The 18,181-nt window shown below is 46.9% G+C and overlaps 1 protein-coding gene across 2 annotated transcripts in view; it reads left to right on the top strand.

The window, feature by feature from the left end:
* Window positions 1–2,685: 2,685 nt before the first annotated feature.
* The window catches only part of ADCYAP1 (adenylate cyclase activating polypeptide 1), a 31,840-nt gene continuing 16,344 nt past the window's right edge, over window positions 2,686–18,181 (top strand). Inside the window, exons 1-6 of one of the 2 annotated variants that reach the window (XM_036323738.1) lie at window positions 2,686–3,307; window positions 3,621–3,731; window positions 5,871–6,002; window positions 6,441–6,539; window positions 7,278–7,328; window positions 7,605–7,745. In XM_036323738.1, the coding sequence (XP_036179631.1) occupies window positions 3,622–3,731; window positions 5,871–6,002; window positions 6,441–6,539; window positions 7,278–7,328; window positions 7,605–7,745 (533 nt within the window). In that variant the 5' untranslated portion in view covers window positions 2,686–3,307; window position 3,621. Of the gene's footprint in view, window positions 3,308–3,620; window positions 3,732–5,870; window positions 6,003–6,440; window positions 6,540–7,277; window positions 7,329–7,604; window positions 7,944–18,181 lie in introns of those variants that run through there. The other variant, XM_036323739.1, reaches the window with a different exon arrangement.

Here is an 18,181-nt window from a genome sequence, read left to right as displayed (position 1 = left end):
CACAGTAAGCCAGGTTGGTGCCTGCATTTGTATTGAACAAGTCGGTACCGCCCTGTCCCACAATAGGGTTGCTCCCGGGCCTCTGCAGCCTGACAGAATTCTCCCAAGCTTAGAAGGAAATTCCCATCTTCGAGAGTTCTTGGAGGTAGTTTTAGTCATTGAGATCTCGATTGCCCCTCGGTTCCCTCCACTGAAAAGAAAGCAAAAATGGCCTGAAGATTTGGTCAGGCAGGGGTGCAGCCCCAGACTCCCGCAGTTTCTCCACCGGTCCTCAGCCTTTAGTTTACTCCCTCAGCCTTCCAACTTCCCCTGGCCCAGGGCCAGAACTTTCCAGAACAGGAAAGCTTCCCTTCCCACTGGCACCAAACTCACCTAATCAGAGACTAAATGGCAGAAAAGACCTGCAGCATGATCCTGTCCCACAAGCAAGCTGTGTATAAGGGGGCTGGACAGATCTTTAGATTGTACTGAGAAGTGAGTGGGTCTCCAAAGCTAGATTTTTCTGGAGTTCAGTGACTAAAAATCTCAAATTAAATTCTCTACTTAGCCTCTCACTTCATCAGGCCCGGAGCTCCTCTGAGAGTGCTTCACTGAGGAGAGGGGAAGTGGCACAGCCTTCGCAAGCCAGAGGTGCAGCTCAGTCTTGCAGGCCTGTGGGGCCAGCAGTTCCACCGTCTGTCTTCCCCACCGAGTTAATGGTGTTTGTGGTTTCCCCCCTTTAAGAAGCCGTGAAGTCAACAAACTCCCCACATGGTGGCTCCCTTTACTAAAGTTGAATAGTGAATTTGTACAAGGAGACTTGGAAATTTTCAAGTATTTCTACAGATTGAATTCATTTCAGAATTCGCGTGGGAGGAAAGAATAAGGATTTTAATGGAGCTCATCTTTGACGTGAAGCAAGGCGGAAGACACGAAAGCCAGAGTCCGTAATAGCCTTGGGCGCTTTTGTAAGAAAGATATCTGCTTGATTATCGGTGGTGCTCACCTCCCACTCTGTGTGAGCTTACTCAAGAGGGAGAGCTGAACACGGAAGACACGCATGCAAACACTCCAGCATAAATCAGTGAACATATGCAGTAGAGACAAAGAGATACATCTCCATGTAGATGTGGTCTGAAGCTTAATTGCAGGCAAGCAATCTGGGGCATCCCCAGGAATAAACGAACAGGAAGTGGCAGTTTCTAGTCAATAATGGAGAGGAATAAGCAAAACTTTGTCTTCTTGGAGGAAGAATTAAACCTCAAATAAGAGAGCAAGAAAGGCATTGACACGAAGCATTATAATTTTGTCTTAGAAAAAGTATGCAGAACTAATATAGCTTATTTAAATGTTAGTTCCAAATCGGGGTGAACAGGAAACACTCTCACTAAATTGCCATTTCCTCGAATTTTTAAGATCCAAATAATTAACATGCACACACTAATGGTTATTGATGACTCTCTTTCCTTTTTGAAAGAAATAGACCCGAGTTCTTTCACTGGAATAGAAATTTACAAATCTTCTTAAATTACCCAGGGACTTGGAAGTCTCCTGGTGTTGTGGTCTTCCCTTATTGCTCGCCTCTTCCCACCCACCTCATTTTCAGTTAAATTTTTTTTTTTTACGGGCCCCAACAGAGGGATTCCTGTTAGAAACCCTCAGTAGGTGAACTTGTACTGGGAATCCTTGTACTTTCCCAGTTTACAACTCATGTTGTAAATAAAGGGGAAAAACATTCCTCACTCCAAAATTCTTAAAATTTGAATTTTTGTGGAAAGCACAATCTCGCACTTTCAATTCTTCAACTCAGTAAGAGCTTCAGGAAGTGTGAAAGTGTCCAAATAGGTCATATCTAGAGCTCTAAATCCAGTCCTAACAGGAGACATAGAATGCTCTTTACTGAAATCTAGAATGGTTGGACCATTCTCTGCTTTCAGGGCATTTATAGACACTGCAAGGGGAGTATCTGAAGAGTAGGGTACTTGGGCAATGAATTGCCACATTAAATAGCATCACTGCCAAATTCTCAGGTTTAGAGGCGGTGGTGAAAGATGGAATCAGGGGCAATTTTCAATGTTTATAGCATTTGTGACCAAACAGGTTCAGTGCTCAGAGCCAGGCTCTGGATGCAGCTTGACTCTAATTAATCCACTCATAGCCAGACTGTCAACGACGGCCAGACTCATTAGCAATTTACTGAAAATCCTGCAAGACTTCCCTTTAAAAACAAAACGACTTCCACATTTAATTGTCTATCTGAAAGAACATACGCAAGAAATTAGGAGATTAAATTAACTGTATTAATAGGAGAGCTTGATGGTGCTTAATTCCAGAGATCAGAGCTCTGATTGCTGGGGCTTGATGAAAAGTAGAGAGAAATAGTAGGAACATCGTTAAAAACATGACTTTTGCATGCCCTAAATTCTATGAATTCTTCACCCATCTTGGAGGAAAGGGTAAAACTGAAAACCATCAAAATAATTGGACTTCCTAAAAATTGGATTATGTGAGTGAAAGGTGTTTATGGGAAGTGGATGACTCTAGATCTCATCATCCAAGAGGACAGCACAGAATAGTTAATATGTTCCTTGAGGGACTAGGATGCTGACGTCTTTTTCTGATACCCGATCATTGCGTGACTGAGAGAGAGAGAGAGAAAAGGAAGTCATTTCATGAGCGCAACAGTGCAACAAAATATTCAGTACTTAAAGGCCACAGGCAGACAGATGTTGACAAAGAAGTCTCTTCTCAAACCATGTTCAGATAGATTTCTGCCCACTGCCTATATAAATAGGAGCAGAGGGCCGGTCACCTCTGTAACCACCGGCGGTAGCAGAAGAAGCCGCAGCCAGAGGGGCCTCGGAGCGGAGGAGGCACTGCCTACTCAAGAAGCTGCCTGACCCGGCGGCTCCCCCAGACGCCGGCTTCGCCTTGGCCCTCTTTCTTTTCCTTCCTCTCCTCCTTGGATTTCCCCCTCTTTTCCTTAATCACTTCCTTCTCTCTCCCGGTGGACTTAGGTCACTTTTTCCTCCACCCCCACTTTAGCTTGTCGCCTCCTCTTTCTTCCTTCGACATCTCTCTCTCCTCGCCCCATTCTCTCGGTGTCACGCTCCCTCCTAGTTCTGTGCGTCTACAAACTTTTGAACAGAATCCTGGCCGCAGCAAACAAGTCCTCCAGCTCCTCCTGCTGCTCCTGTTCGTTCCTGCGGCCTCCCCCCCAGACACTAACACCAGACGGCGATGCCTCTTGCGTTGTGACTCCAGCGCAGAAACTTGGAGGAACCCTTTGCTAACCGTCCTACTTGGCAGCAAATCCTTTCTAGCGGCGGTAAGAACTGAATGGTAAGGGGGAGGGGGAGGGAGTCTTTCCCAACCAGGCGGCTCACTTGACTGCTGAACCTTTTGCCGGCATGAGGGTCCTAGTTCGTGTTCCTTCGCACCAGGTCTGGCGATGCCTAGATCTGTTTCTAACTACCTACAGAGAGAAGGAAGTGGCGGGGCGAGCTCGGGCTGTCACTAAGGGGTATTCCACGCCGGGAGCCTTTCGCTCCGGACCCCCAGCTCCGCGAGTTCTTGGGGCTGGAGGGTGGCGGGCCAGGGGCCTTCTGACAGCTGTGTGCCCTCTTTCCCGTCCCGCACAGAATGGCCATGTGTAGCGGAACAAGGCTGGCCCTGCTGGTCTACGGGATAATAATGCACAGCAGCGTGTACTGCTCACCGGACACCACCGGGCTCCCGTTTCCCGGGATCAGGTAGGTGCTGGCTGCCCGGACGAACGGAGGCTGGGCTTCCCTTCCCTCGGCACCTCCTCGCAGTCCCCCTGCAGTTCCTCGGTCCCTGCTACGACCACCTCCCCACGCGCTCCAGAGAGCCGCCGCCGGCCTGGGTGGGCGGGCAGCGGGCGGCGGGCCCCTGGCCCCGGCTGAGCTCGAGGACCCCGCGGACTCCACTTGGGCTTGGCGCCCCTCCCCCAGCCCGAGGCAGCCAAGGGGCCCCGGTGGACCGAGCGCGCAACCTCTGGCAGGAGAAACCCATCCACCTCCAGCCCCGCCCGCGGGAGGGGGCCGGGCATGGCCTGGAGCTTGACTTCGCCCGGTTCTCCGCTGGAGTTAGGCGGACCTGGGCGCCCGAAGCCGGCTGGGAAGGCTGAGCGTGAAGCTCCCAGGGATTTCGCTTTGTTGCAGCTGGTTACGCACGGTCGCGGAGGGGTCTCTCTCACCTATTTCCAATTCTTTCTTCCTCCTGGAAGAGCTTTCTTTCAAGGGATATTTTCCGACTGCATTTCGAGTCTCAGACTGTCTTGAGGAAGGGTAGTGTTGGCTGGGTACGGTTAAGGAAAAGCGATTTGAGATAAGGAAGAACAAGAATGAGTCCGAGAGGGAGAGGGAGAAACAGGTGCAATGGATGCAGGGAGCGGGGAAGAGAAAGCAAGCAGCGGGCAGGATCTGGACAGCCCTGCCCGCCCCGGGCGCAGTACGCTTGGCTTTTTTTTTCTTCTTCTTCTTCTTAATCCTGGTTTCTAATCAGTCGGGTTCCCCCTCTCAGCCCTAGAATGCCCCACGGGTCACCCGGTGAGTGAAAGCTCGCTTTGCAGCTCTGCGCCCGCGCCCCAGCGTGCACCCGGCGCCTGGCAGCGAGGAGCGCGAGTTCCGCCTGCAAAGCTCTTTCTCCGAGCCGCGCCCCGAAACGCTGGGGCCGCTGACCATTGATTTGGCCCGAGAGAAGGTTTCTGACTCCAGCTTCTGGGTACAGGGAAGGGTGAAGGTGGCCAGCGGGACCCGGGGCTCCGGCCAGCCGGCCAGGGCCGAGGTGGGTCGCCCGAGAAAGGCTGGGCGCGAGGCAGGCAAAGGGGTGTGCGTGCCTCGCCCTTACCTCTCCAGGGGTGAAGGAAAGGAGTGCGGAATAAGGACACGAGACTTGAACCCCTCCCAGGGAGCGAGGCTTGCCCGGGCCGATTTCCGGGTCTCTGTAGCGGCCCAAAGTGAGGAGTTTTGGTGTTTTAACCCCCCTCTCCCCGTCCTATATCAAGGCTAGAAGCGGTAGGCAAGGGCGACTGCGAGGCCGCGGCGCTCTTAATGGCTCTCGGTCCCCTGGTGCCCATTTTCCCGGTCCTCAAGGTTGAGATGCGGTCCCGTCGCCTCGCCATCGTAACAGATAAACGAGAACACTTTTTTGGGTGGACTTAAAAAACCCCATTTCACCACCCAGCTATTTCCAAAGGCCCTTTCCCCGGGCGAGAGGCAACGGAGGGCACGGACCTGCCACAGAATGAGCCGCCGCCAAACAAGTTTAGCGGCATCTTATTATTCGCGTTCCTGCCAGATCCTCTCCGGCCCAAAATAGAAGCCGGTGGTTCTCCGTGACCTACATCTGTGCGGGAAAGGGCTCCCCTGGGCGCAGAGGCTGGGTGCGGGTGGTTGCCGGAGTTGGCCGCTGTACACCCCCATCCCCCCACCCTGGCCTCCTCTACTGGATCTCCGAGGCCAGCGCCTAGTCTCTTAGGATCTTTCTCGTACTGGCCCTTCGCGGCTTGTCGGGGAGGCCCAGACACCAGGCGGGCAGCGGGCCGGTCCTGTTCCGAGACCAGGTGTGCGTGGTCGGCGGAGACGCATCGGCTTCCCGGTGCCCCGGATGGCTGCGGCCCCGCTTGGCGACCCTTCACCCGCACAAGGAGGATTGGGAGAGCCGCCTCGCGGGGTGGGAATTTCATTTGGATGTAGTTCCCCCCGCCTCCTTACTCGACCTCGACCCCTGTCCGGGGATGAATAGGCAGTTCTCCGTGGGAGACCTTTTAGGAGGAAGAAAAAGCAGAGAGAGCCCATTTTTGGGGGTCCTCGCAGAGCCTCGGAGGCACTGGTACTGAGCACTCCTGCCCCGGGCTACCCCTGCAGGTCGGAGGATGAGGCGTACGACGAGGACGGAAACCAGCTGCAAAACTTCTATGACTTGGAGCCGCCCCGCATAGAGAGACCCGCCTCTGTGCACCGCGAAACCCACGCGCTCAACCACCCGGGGGAGATAAGGTACTGACCGTGCGGCCTCCGCACCCGGGACTGAGGTTGTGGGAGGGGAGGGGCAGGTGTTGGCCCACCTCGTAGGTTCTTTTTCATAAAAGTCCTCCAGGCTGTCTTCTCCCAGGTGCCTACGACAGCGACAGAAAGTTAGTCGCGAAAGGTCTGTGGTCAAGGGGTGGCAGTGAATGCGCGCCCGGCCGGTCGGTGAGGAGTCCAGGCTCCACACCTGCCACCTGGGAGGGCAAGAGGAATTCCCGCTCCTGGCAGTCACTCATGGGAGCGTGCCAAGAAAGTTACTCGGGAGTTCTGGGCCCCTGGGGTTTTCCCGGCAGCTTCCCGGAGCGCTGAGAGGCGAGGGTGCCTCGCGGGGGGTGGCGGATGGGGGAGCTGGGCAGCTACTGGGGGACAGAGGCAGTGACCCTGGGCGCGCACTTTGCCTACCCTTAGAGATGTGGCCCACGCGATCCTTCACAAGGCCTACCGCAAAGTGCTGGACCAGCTGTCTCGCAAGAAATTACTGCAGAAGCTCGTGGCCAAGGGCGTGGGGTAAGAGTTTGTGAAAGAGTTAATGGGCGCGAGGTGGCGCGCGCGCGCCGAGGTGGGCGTCGGTTTGGAGCGCGGGCGCGGGGTGGGCGGTGCGGTGCCTACGTTCTGCGTGCACGTGGGCCTGAGGGCGAGTCTGTGCCGCGGGATCTGCAGGGTCTGCGGGGCCAGCCCCCAGCTACCTGCGAAGATTACTAGGCGGTACCTGAAGTTTGGCGAGAGAGCTCGGGGATCCAGCAGAGAAAAGTATGGGCAGGGAAACCGGAGAGTTTGATCCGTTTTGAATTGAAAAAAGAGAAACCAAATAGTCCCCTCAATCATTCAAAACCTTCAAGCTTCGCGGGACGATGTGCTATAATTTCCTCTAAGTTTGCCTTAAAAGATTATTTTACTGTAAATTCAAATTGAAACCAACAAACCCTCAACTTTGGACACCTAGGGAAGCCGTTTTTGCTTGTGCTAGACCTACCCAGAGCACAGGGCTGCGTGGAGCATCTCTCAGCAGAAGGCAGCATTTTAATAAAGCCCGTGGGGAAACAGATTACATTTTTCGTAATAAATAATTCATGTGATGAAAAATAATGCCTACAGTCTGTCGACTTGTATTATTATCACGTTTTTACAACTTAGCATGTGGAAGGGGAGTGCTTGTGTCTGACTCGGTAGCAATAACAGGACTGATGTAAACTCCAGGGCAGTAGCCGATGTGGCATTGAGGGCTCTTTTGTTATTTTCTATTAGGACAATTCAGCGCAATCGCATGGACGGGATGGTCATATCGCATGGACAGAGGTTAGGCTTAAATTGTGTGCATTTGGCCGGACCCTCCTAAGGGGCCCCTTTCCTAAGAGCATGGCACCAGGAAATCCTGGGCGGGGAGGGAGAATGAGAGGTTTCTGTCGCAGCTCCCCTCCAGCTCCTACTGGCAGGGGAAGGCAAGGCAGAGGGTAGTAAAACCCCGTGCCCGTTCTGCAGGCTCCCTCGTGGGGTGGGGCCCGCCTGCTCCTTGCAGCTATTGAACCTGTGTCTCCCGCCCTGCCACCCTTTCCCCGACCCCTATCCTTGCAGTGGCATTCGAAGCGATAACGCAAAAGATGACTCGGATCCGCTCTCCAAGCGCCACTCAGACGGAATCTTCACGGACAGCTACAGCCGCTACAGGAAACAAATGGCTGTCAAGAAATACTTGGCTGCTGTCCTAGGGAAAAGGTATAAACAAAGAGTTAAAAACAAAGGACGCCGAATAGCGTATTTGTAGCGATGAGTTACCAGCTACCTTGTGTATACAACCCTGACACAATGAAAAGTCATTTTCCTTACAAACTGGAACAGTCATCGCTCATGTGTTCTATCCAAACATTTATTTATGTATGAAGTAAAGCCATTAAATGAATATTTTGATAATAATATTGTTTTTCTTTTTACAAAGCACTAGAGAATGCACAGATATACTTTGTGGACCAATTATTGATATATATTATAAATATATATATTTAAGAATATATATAAGTATAATAGAGAGCAGTTCATAAAAATGTGCACCAGGATTGAAAATTCACCTGAGCTGTTTATGTATTTATATAAAATAGATAGAAAAATAGACAATCATTGTTTTAAATATTACTCCTATTTTTGTAAACTGGAATTAAAAGGATAGTATTTTTATCCATAACAGGCCTGAAGATGTTAATACTGACCATTTGCTACTGTATATAAACAATGATGCCCTGCTTCAGGGAGATTTTGAGGTAATGGTTTGGGAGAATTGCTGTAGGCATTCTCTCCCAGTGAGTCTCTGGGGCAGGCTGCTTCAATCCCAGCCCAACTCAACCAGGCACTATCCCCTTTGCTGGGTGACAATTCTAATACTTCTGCTTTCTTTGATTCTACTTTTATGTGTATTTGTCTCTCTTTGGACTCTCAGCCCACAAGGAAATTCTCCCGATAAAACAACAGCTCTATCTAAATTGTGCTTCTCCCCAGAATTCACACCATTCCCTGGGGCAGGAGTTGGGAGATTATACAGAGAAGGGAGACTGGAGTACGAGCTCCCTTTTCTGTACTTCCAGGAAACCCACTATCCCAAGGTTAGGACAATTGGAACAAAGTGAAAGCAATGCAGGTATACTGGAAGAGGCAGAGCATAAGGCAGCAGGAGGAGGACCCTGGAGAGGGACTCTTTTGGGGCTGCCCCAGATCTGGGATGCTGGGGTTAAGCCGAGTCCCCACCTTAGGTCCCCAGCCTGACTGACTGGGTGCTGGGTGTTTGAAATGGATGCAAAGTACAATGTGTTTTTCTCCAGTGCTGTCCATGCTTCTCATCTTGTGAAATGGCCAGGATCCTCCCCTTTGAACCCTGCTCTGAAGGAGCCACCCTTTTCTTTGGTGTTCTTTTTCCTGAAGACTCTGCCTTCCTACCCTCTTGCGCTGTTTAAGTACTGGTTACCATTTTCATTCACTTCTCTTAAACTTGTGAATGTGTCTCACTTTTGTTGTTGTTTGATGCAAGCGCTTATTGTAAAGTTTAGGAAACCCTGTGTAGTTATCACTAAGTAATGATGCACTAAATATGAACCTTTTGTTTCTTGTTTATTGAGTTTGTAGGTAAAATGTATTTTTCTACATTATGGCTTATTGCTTAGTAAAATTTATTTCATAAACCAACCTTTGTCATAGTAGAATGTGTAGTGTTCACATGTTGCTCAGTTTTACTAACTGATAAATCATTTAAAACTCGTCTTATGTATGAGTACTATCTTATATTTGTGGTCAAGAGTAAGGCAAACAAGCTCCACCAGACCCTGAGAACTCCCCTTTGTATCCTTTCTTGGCTACAAAAAGCATGTCTGTCTGTTTCCTATCAATTTCTTGAACATATCAAGTACTCTCTATAAACAAAAGAACCTTCACCCAACAACCAGATCAAGCAACAACACGCAAAACAAACTCCCAGATTTCAGGCACAGATTCTTTTGAAAAAGAAGAAGAACAACAAGAAAAGATTAAACATTAGCTTGTAAAGTCTAAAGGACCTTTCCTTTTCCTTTACGGATTTGATCAGTATGAAGTCATAAATCAAAGAAAACAGAATTGAATTTGCATTCCCAGGCGGGATGGATGCTGCCAGGAGATCACATTGCAGACAGTGAAAGCACAGAGGCTTTCGATCTATGCCTGAGTCCTGTGTATGGGATCAATCTTTCTTTAATTCTGCAGTCTCCTCAGGCAATGTGACCTGGGACGCAGTTTGCAGCTGTAGTGCCTTTCTTTGCCTTTTAAATCGCCACGAATCACAGATGGCTATTTAGTGGCCCTACAATGCTGCAACACATCGGCTTGCATTTTAGTCTTAATTATTTGTTTCTTGGATAATGGGCAGAATTTTCTGTATTTGTGTCAGCTGTTAGTGGTGAAATAGGGCTCTAGTTAACCTTTTATTTATGAAGTCTAATTTAGTGTTTCTGTGGCTAGTTGCAAGCATTTACAGTGATCATCCAGTTTAATCTTTTGTATACTTTTTAGAAATGCCAAGAGCCTTACTAACCTAAAGCAGATTTATGATATAGTGATAATTTAGGTAGATGTTAGTCTTGAAGCTCTTATTTTGTGTGCAAATGATTATAAAAACATCTTAACCAAGTATTACACACATGATATCTATAATTAGGTCTTTGATAACTGTTATATGAAGTGTGTGAAATTTGTATGAATAAATTTTTGTAAACAATGCAACTTCGTCTAATGTTTGGAGAAAAAAGACATCAGGAAATAACTACTTTAAAATCTCTTAAAAGTATTATATTTCCTTTACCAACCATAAGAATTTTAATGTCTGGGATATATACTTATTTAAGCATCTATGTATTTTCATAAATGTGCTTTAATATCTGCTTGATGGGTTATGGATTCAACTAAACATATGAAGTAGCTACTCAGAGAAGAATACCTGAGGAGATATTAAGCTTATAAATGGGCACGAATGTCGGGGCATTTATAGGATGTACAATTTAGATGGATCTCTATCCCCTAATGTTGACATACATTGTTCAGTATTTAAGAAAGTTACTACCCAGTGGTGGGAGAGAGCACCTGCGCATTAGTTATGCTTCTAAGATATCAGCCTAACATTGTTTTCTTGCAAGTCACTCTGCAGACTAAACTGGACTCTCTGAAGTTCTGTATAAAGATGATTTCAATAATTAATTTTGAAGGCTTTAACATATGGTTAGAGACCTATAGACAACTATCTCTGATTAAAATGCTTTGGACAGAAGGAAAAAAAAACCATAAGTAAGCAAAGAGTTAGGTAAATACCTTTAAAAGAAAATGTACTTTGAAGCCTAGGACAAAATATGAAAAGTCATTTGTGAATTATTTGTTTTATTAATTTTATTAGCAGCCTTTAAAGCAAAGCCTTCATATGAAATTTTTATAAATTTCTCAGAGGTGTTTATTTTTGAAGCCTTTGATGATATCTGGGTTAAAAACTTTTGTATTGAAAGTCACTTATAATTAGTCATAGTATTTAACTTAAGTTGCCAGATTTTTATTTTAAATTAATGCAGTAAATTAATAAGTCAGTAAATATGTCACAATAATACTAAAGGACCAGCAAAAATCAAAAGAGCAGCAAGAATTAAAAAACTATCTACAGAACTTAGCTCAGTATTTAAGGCCCAGAATCATATAGGGAGGAACTTATGATCTAGAAATCCCATTTGCAGTAAATTAAAAGAAATGGATACTGTATAATTCATATTTACATTGGGTTTTATGAGATATGGTGTTTTTTGTCATCTTTAAATACCCTCCCCCACCCCCACTCCATGGAGACATACTATATATAGTGCCCTAGTGTGGTAAATGGAAAAAAATGAAGAAAGATAAGTGTTTTGATTGGGGCTAATGACTTGTCCAGAAAGTAGAAAAAAGCCCCAGATTGTCTGACTTCAAGTCAAGCTCATGTATATAGCAACTGGCTATTCTGTTATATAGGATAACTCAAAAAAATTGCTTTTCATTGGAAGGCTTGATATATTTAGGTATCCAAGAAGTTATAATATGGGCTTTAAAGCTGTAAAGGCTGAGAATACATTGATTTGATACAATACAATTTATTTGACACCTAAAAGGGGCGAGGCATGCTGGTTGAGAGAGCTTAACAGCTGGGAGTTAAGGCAGTACTTTTCCAAAGAATATTTTTTTTTACCTGGGGGACTTGTTAATAATGCAGATTTTAGGAACAGTGAATCTGTATTATAACTAAAAGTTCTAGATTAATAGGCACTGACGTTTGAGATCACATAGATTTAGAATTTGGTGACATGTATGTGTGCGGGGGCTGAGTGTTTTCCCCACATTAAATAGGTAACAGGTCATGCCGCTTGCACAAAGTAATAAATACATCAATGAGCCATATTCTCCTGGGATGGACATTAGGTTCTTCGAAAATTGCAATATTTCCTTTAGATCACTAAGGCCATAGTTAGCATTATTTTACTTATATGTTCTGGTTGGATCTGTCTGTTAAAGAGGAAGGAGAGTGATCCTATAAGCAATGTTGAGGAAATTCAGTCACATGACTGAGAGACTATTGAAATAATAGAGAGAAACTGCAGCTAGCTGGCAGTGATTCTTCAGATCCAAAAGTCTACTTCCAATTGCATTCTATCCAAATTTGGCTTGAGTGCATTCCCCACCCTCCCAACTATTTATAAGTTGATTTCACTTGGTGCCCCACTATGACCTTAAACTCAGCCCTACTGTTCACACAGTTACAAATTGCAAACCAAAATCAAATCTGAACTCTTCTCTTTCGTTGTAACCCTTTGAAGAAGGTAGATGCTCATTCCTCTTGCTGGTGCCCATGGTCTCACTGGCTTCCTACCTTGGTTTGTAACTGGTCAGCCTGCCCTTGGTGATTCTCCCTTCAACTGGCAGTTTTAATTCCTTCTTATCATGTTCCTCTCATGCGATGTTCCAGGGGAGCCTCTACTGTCACAGGCATCAAGGTCTTCATACTCTGGATCCACTGTGTAGCCAGTGTCACCTCCTACTACTTCCCAGCATGGATCCTCCTTCTTCAGAAGGAGAGGTTCTTATCAATCTTTTTTTTTTTTTTTAATATATTTTTTATTGATTAAGATATTACATATGTGTCCTTGTCCCCACGTTACCCTCTACCCCCCCCACCCCCCACCCCCCCCCGCTCATGCCCTCTCCCCCCCGTTGTCCATGTCCATTGATTAGGCCTATATGCTTGCATATAAGTCCTTTGGTTGATCTTTCCCCCTTACCCCCACCCTCCCCTACCTTCCCTCCAAGTCCCGACAGTCCAATCAATGCCTCTCCGTCTCTGGATCAGTCCTTGTTCATCAGCTTATGTTGTTCATTATATTCCACAAATGAGTGAGATCATGTGGTATTTATCCGCTCTCCAGTTCCATCCATGCTGTGGCAAATGGTAAGAGTTCCTTTTTCTTCTTCCTCTTCTTAAAGAATACCTTTCAGCATTTCATATAATGCTGGTTTGGTGGTGATGAACTCCTTTAGCTTTTTCTTATCCGTGAAGCTCTTTATCTGACCTTCTATTCTGAATGATAGCTTTGCTGGATAAAGTAATCTTGGTTGCAGGTTCTTGCTATTCATCACTTTGAATATTTCTTGCCACTCTCTTCTGGCCTGCATGGTTTCTGTTGAGAAATCAGCTGACAGTCGTATGGGTACTCCCTTGTAGGTAACTGACTGTCTTTCTCTTGCTGCTTTTAAGATTCTCTCTTTATCTTTTGCTCTTGGCATTTTAATTATGATGTGTCTTGGTGTGGTCCTCTTTGGATTCCTTTTGTTTGGGGTTCTCTGCGCTTCCTGGACTTGTAAGTCCATTTCTTTCACCAGGTAGGGGAAGTTTTCTGTCATTATTTCTTCAAAAAGGTTTTCAATATCTTGCCCTCTCTCTCCTTCTGGTACCCCTATAATTCTGATGTTGGTATGCTTGAAGTTGTCCCAGAGGTTCCTTACACTATCTTCATATTTTTGGAATCTCTTTTCTTTTTTCTTTTTCGGTTGGGTATTTTTTGTTTCTTTGTATTTCAAATCTTTGACTTGATTCTTAGGATCCTCTTTTCTGCTGCTGGATCTCTGTAAATTATTCTTTATTTCAGTCAGTGTATGCTTAATTTCTAGTTGGTCCTTTTTCATGTCCTCCATGGTCTCACTATACTTATTGAGGGATTCATTAAATTTATCGGCGGTTTCCATAAAATTCTTGAAAAACCTTATAAACGTGGCCTTGAACTCTATATCCAATCGTTTGCTTTCCTCCATTTCTGCCATTTGTGACCTGTTTCTTTGTCTCCGCATTTTGGCAGCTTCCCTGTGTTGATAGAGTGGCCCTGCACGCCAGGTGTCCTGTAGGGCCCAGTAGCTCAGCCTCCCCAGTTACCTGGGGTGGACACTCTTGGTGCACTCTTGGTGCCTTGGTTGTTGTAGAATCACTGGGAGGAATTGACCTCCAGGCCAATTGGCTGTGAGAATCAGCTGTGTCTAAAGTGGGAGAACTTCTGTGCTGAAGACACCCTTCTGGGGCAAGACTTGCTTCAGTGGGGCTTTGGTGCTCACTGAGTCTGCTGCCTGAGTGTGTCCCTTATGGATCTGAGGAGTTGCAGTCTGGTACCCTCTGACCACTGGGTACAGTGGCTCCTGGATCTAAGGAGGTGCTAATTCAGCCTCTGCCTGAGGCCACACAGCAGGAGCCACGAAGAGGCTCAGCTGTGAAGCAATGCAAGCCGCTGCGGGGCCTTGGGCCTTCTCTTGGAAGTTCCGGGTCTGCCTGGCTGGGCTGCAGTTAGGTACATTCACATGCAAAAGCCTCTGCCGCAGCCTGGGTGGGGCGGGGTCTCAGGGAATCAAAGGGCGGATCAGGGAACTATGGCTGATTCTCTGCCCGGAGTCGCCGGTCTCAGTGACCTGCTAATTGCTGCAAGCACCTCTGAGGGAAAGCCGCCTTCAAGTTCGCCCGCTGCCGGACAGACCAGCTTCTCCCCGTATGAGACCTGGGTCCCCAGAGACTTCCCGGAACCGGAGTTCAGAGCAGTCGGGAGTTTGTGATTCAAAAAGACAGCCGCGTCCTCAGGTGCCACCCCCTTTCCTTGCGCGCGCGCGAGCCGCCGTACCTCTGCACTTCACCTCCGCAGCGCCTCTGGCTCTCAGCGTGCTTTTCTTTCCTTCTAGTTGTAGAATTTACACTCAGCCAGCCTTTCTGTTGATCTGGATGATGTTTGCTCAGTCCTTTGCGGTAATTTTCAATTGTTGTGGGAGGCGACAATTTCCCGGTGTTTACCTATGCCGCCATCTTAGTTTCCATCTCTTATCAATCTTTGAAACTCAAATGCTTCTTTTCATCTTTGGTTGGTCAACAATTCTTACATGCCCAGAATGCCCTTTTTCTACCTATTAACCTAAACATTTCGTAAGGTCCAACTCAAGCCCTCCTTTTCTAGGGATCCTCCTCACTTCCCAGAGTGACCATATCTTCATTCCCCAGCACCATCCTCGTACTCTTTTCCCGTGACCTTTACTCTCCGTAGTACTTCTTATGATCTTAATTCCACACTGCTCTGCCCTGTTCCTTAACTATTTTGAAAGAGTATGGCTCATCTCCCCAGTCAGATGACCTCCTGAAGGGCATAGATGATACACACACTTCTGAGAACATAATAAATATCTCTTTTGAGTGATTGAAATAATGAGAGGACTTGCAGACTTCACTATGACATTCCTCCCTTATTCGAATAGGACAACTACAAAGCATATATAGCGAGTGAGTTAACTTAGGTATTCATCATGTATCAAACTAGAACTCCCCCCAACAAAAGCTACATAGAAAACAATGCCAAATTAATTAGGTGTGTTTCTGCCATAAGAAAAAATGAACTATAAATTCACATAGAGGCAAAAGGCTGCAACAGACTCAAGCCACTAGGCCTTTATTTTTTCACTAGAAGCCTGGTGCATGAAATTTGTGCATGGGTGCGGTCCCTAGGCCTGGCTGGTGATCGAAGTGCGAGCTGACCTCTGGGCCCTGGGCAGCACCTGGGCCCCTGGACCCCCACGCGCCTCCCTCCACCTGAGTCATGGCGCCTGAGTCCCCACGCAGAGATGAGGTGAGCACAGCCAGACACTGCGGGCTGGGGTGCAGTGCGGGCCTCTGGGCTGCCCAGTGACACCACACAGAATCCAGGTGGGCAGTGTACTCTCTCCCGGCCGGCCTCGCAGACTGGCTCCTGTACAAACCCATGGGGAGCCTGACCAGCCCTGTGGTCCTGGTGGCTGCGACCTGGTCACCCAGAAGAGGCCGTGTAAGTGCATAAGTGCAGGGAAGGCTCCTTGCAGGTGCCCAGCACCTGAGTGTGGGGACTTCCCTGGCCCGTGAGCCCTGGCATCCCGAGGGAGGGTAACAGGGGGAGTGAGAGCGAGCTCGGCAGACACCCCGCATTCTCACTGCACCATCCCCCGTCACCCTCACCTCCAGGTAGTCAGCGAGAGGTTGTAGCCTCCTGCCTGGGTGCCATGGGAGGTTGGTTGCCGCCACCCACCCCCAGTTCCTTGTCCCAGCCTGGACCCTGGTTGCCATCTGTGGAGTGATCAGTCAGGGCCAGGTCCCCTGCCTGGCTCTCTCAGCACCTGGGAGCAGGGCGGCAGCCTCCCCCTTCTCCCCACCGCTGCAGCTGGTAGCCATCTTGGGGTGATGGGGGGGGGGTGGGTGGATCAGGCCCTGCTCACACCCACCTTGGCCTGGCACTGCCTGCTCACTTGCTCCACCATTCCGTCACGGTCCTGCTCTCATTGGGGCCCATCAGGGCCAGCAGCACCTCCACTGCTGCTTGCTGCTAGCACTGTGTTGCTGACACCCGCAATGTTCTGCGCCTCCTCCTGGTGATCAGTGCACGTTATAGTGAGCAGTTGAACTCCTGGTGGAGGGGACAATTTGCATATTAGGCTTTTATTATATAGGATACTGATAAAGAAGAATTGTATTTTCAAACTAAAGAGAATTCACCTCATGTCTCAAGACAGTAATACCTTTTTTTAGAATAAAGGAAAAAGGTTTTCTTGAGATGCAGACTGGGAACTGGACTGCTCTCAAAGTGATAATTTACAGAGCAGTTATCTGCAGCTGCCAAAGAAACTTCTCCCATCAACAGAAATGTAATTTGAAACATGAGTTCATAGACAGGAAAACGGATATAATGAAAAATATTTCTTAACAGTGGAACATTATATGTAGGTGATATCATCTGGTCTAAGTTTATTTTCTTCTTAGCTATATCTTTGATATGTATTACAGAATCCTAATTCAGGGGGGAATACTACCTATAAACCTAAAAGAAAATAGACAGTATGATGTGTGTCTGTGCACATTTCCCCTTCTCTTGTTCACTGTCCTGACTTTTGCTGTCTTGGCCACATGTCTCTCATGCAGGACATGGCTTTTATGAGACACTAACTTCACTTCTAGCTATAACTAATCAGGATAATTGCACTCAGTGACCACAGTTCAGGACTTAGCATGTGACCCATTTTAAGATAGTTGGATTAGAGAAGATTTTTTTTTTTCTTGAAGTTTCTGGGAAAGAAGTTATTTCTTTCCTTCTGAATGTATAATACAACACACAATATACTAGTAAGAAGGCAGTCTTGTAGTGGGACTGACACCATAAGAGACAGACAGGATGAATAGGAAGGAACATGTCCTTGACAACATCACTGAGCCCTTGAATCAAACCAATCCTGAAGCCTGAACTACAGCTGGACTTCCCTATTAAATAAGCCAATAAATCCCCTTCATTGCTTAAACCAGTTTTTGTGTTTGTTGTTTGTAATATAAGTTAGGACCTGTGTTTTAAGTAATGGAAAACCCAACTCAAATTGGTTTAGTATCTTCAGAACACAGAAGAGAGTGTTATGACTGGTTTGCAGAGGCTCCAGTGAACAGGAAGCGTTACAAGTTCTAGTGTCCAATGTTTGAAAGATTTCACATCCTCTACTAAAATTTTATTTTAATATTTCAATATTTAAATATTACAAGACATATAGATGTGAACCATAGTAACTTTTTTTTTTAACTGTGGTAAGAAATATCCTTTGAGGAGTCTTGACTTATCTTTGCCATCAACTATGCTACTTCTTTGAACCACTATTGGCTTAGAACTAACTGCTCTACTCTGAGTTAAAAAAAAAAATTGCACCCTAGCCAGTTTGGCTCAGTGGATAGAGTGTTGGCCTGTGGACCAAAGGGTCCCAGGTTCGATTCCAGTCAAGGGCAGGTATCTCCATTGGAGGCTCCTCCCGGGCCTGGGCCCTGCTGGGGGCATGTACATGCAGGAGGCAACCAATTGATGTTTTTCTCTCACATTGATATTTTTCTTTGTCTTTCACTCTCTCTTCCACTCTCTCTGAAAATTAGTGGAAAAATATTCTTGGGTGAGGATTAACAAAAATTTGCTATTTCCTATATTGATGAAACTTATGATAAAACTCAACAAAAAGCCATTCTGGAAGACAGTTTGGTTGTTGTTGCAAAACTAAGCACACTCTTCCCATAAGATCAAGCAAATAAGGCTCCTTGGAATTTATTCAAAGGAGTT

This window comes from Myotis myotis, unplaced genomic scaffold (genome assembly GCF_014108235.1).
Source record: "Myotis myotis isolate mMyoMyo1 unplaced genomic scaffold, mMyoMyo1.p scaffold_m19_p_9, whole genome shotgun sequence".
NCBI classification, from domain to species: domain Eukaryota; kingdom Metazoa; phylum Chordata; class Mammalia; order Chiroptera; family Vespertilionidae; genus Myotis; species Myotis myotis.
This window is presented reverse-complemented; position numbering and strand designations above follow the sequence as displayed.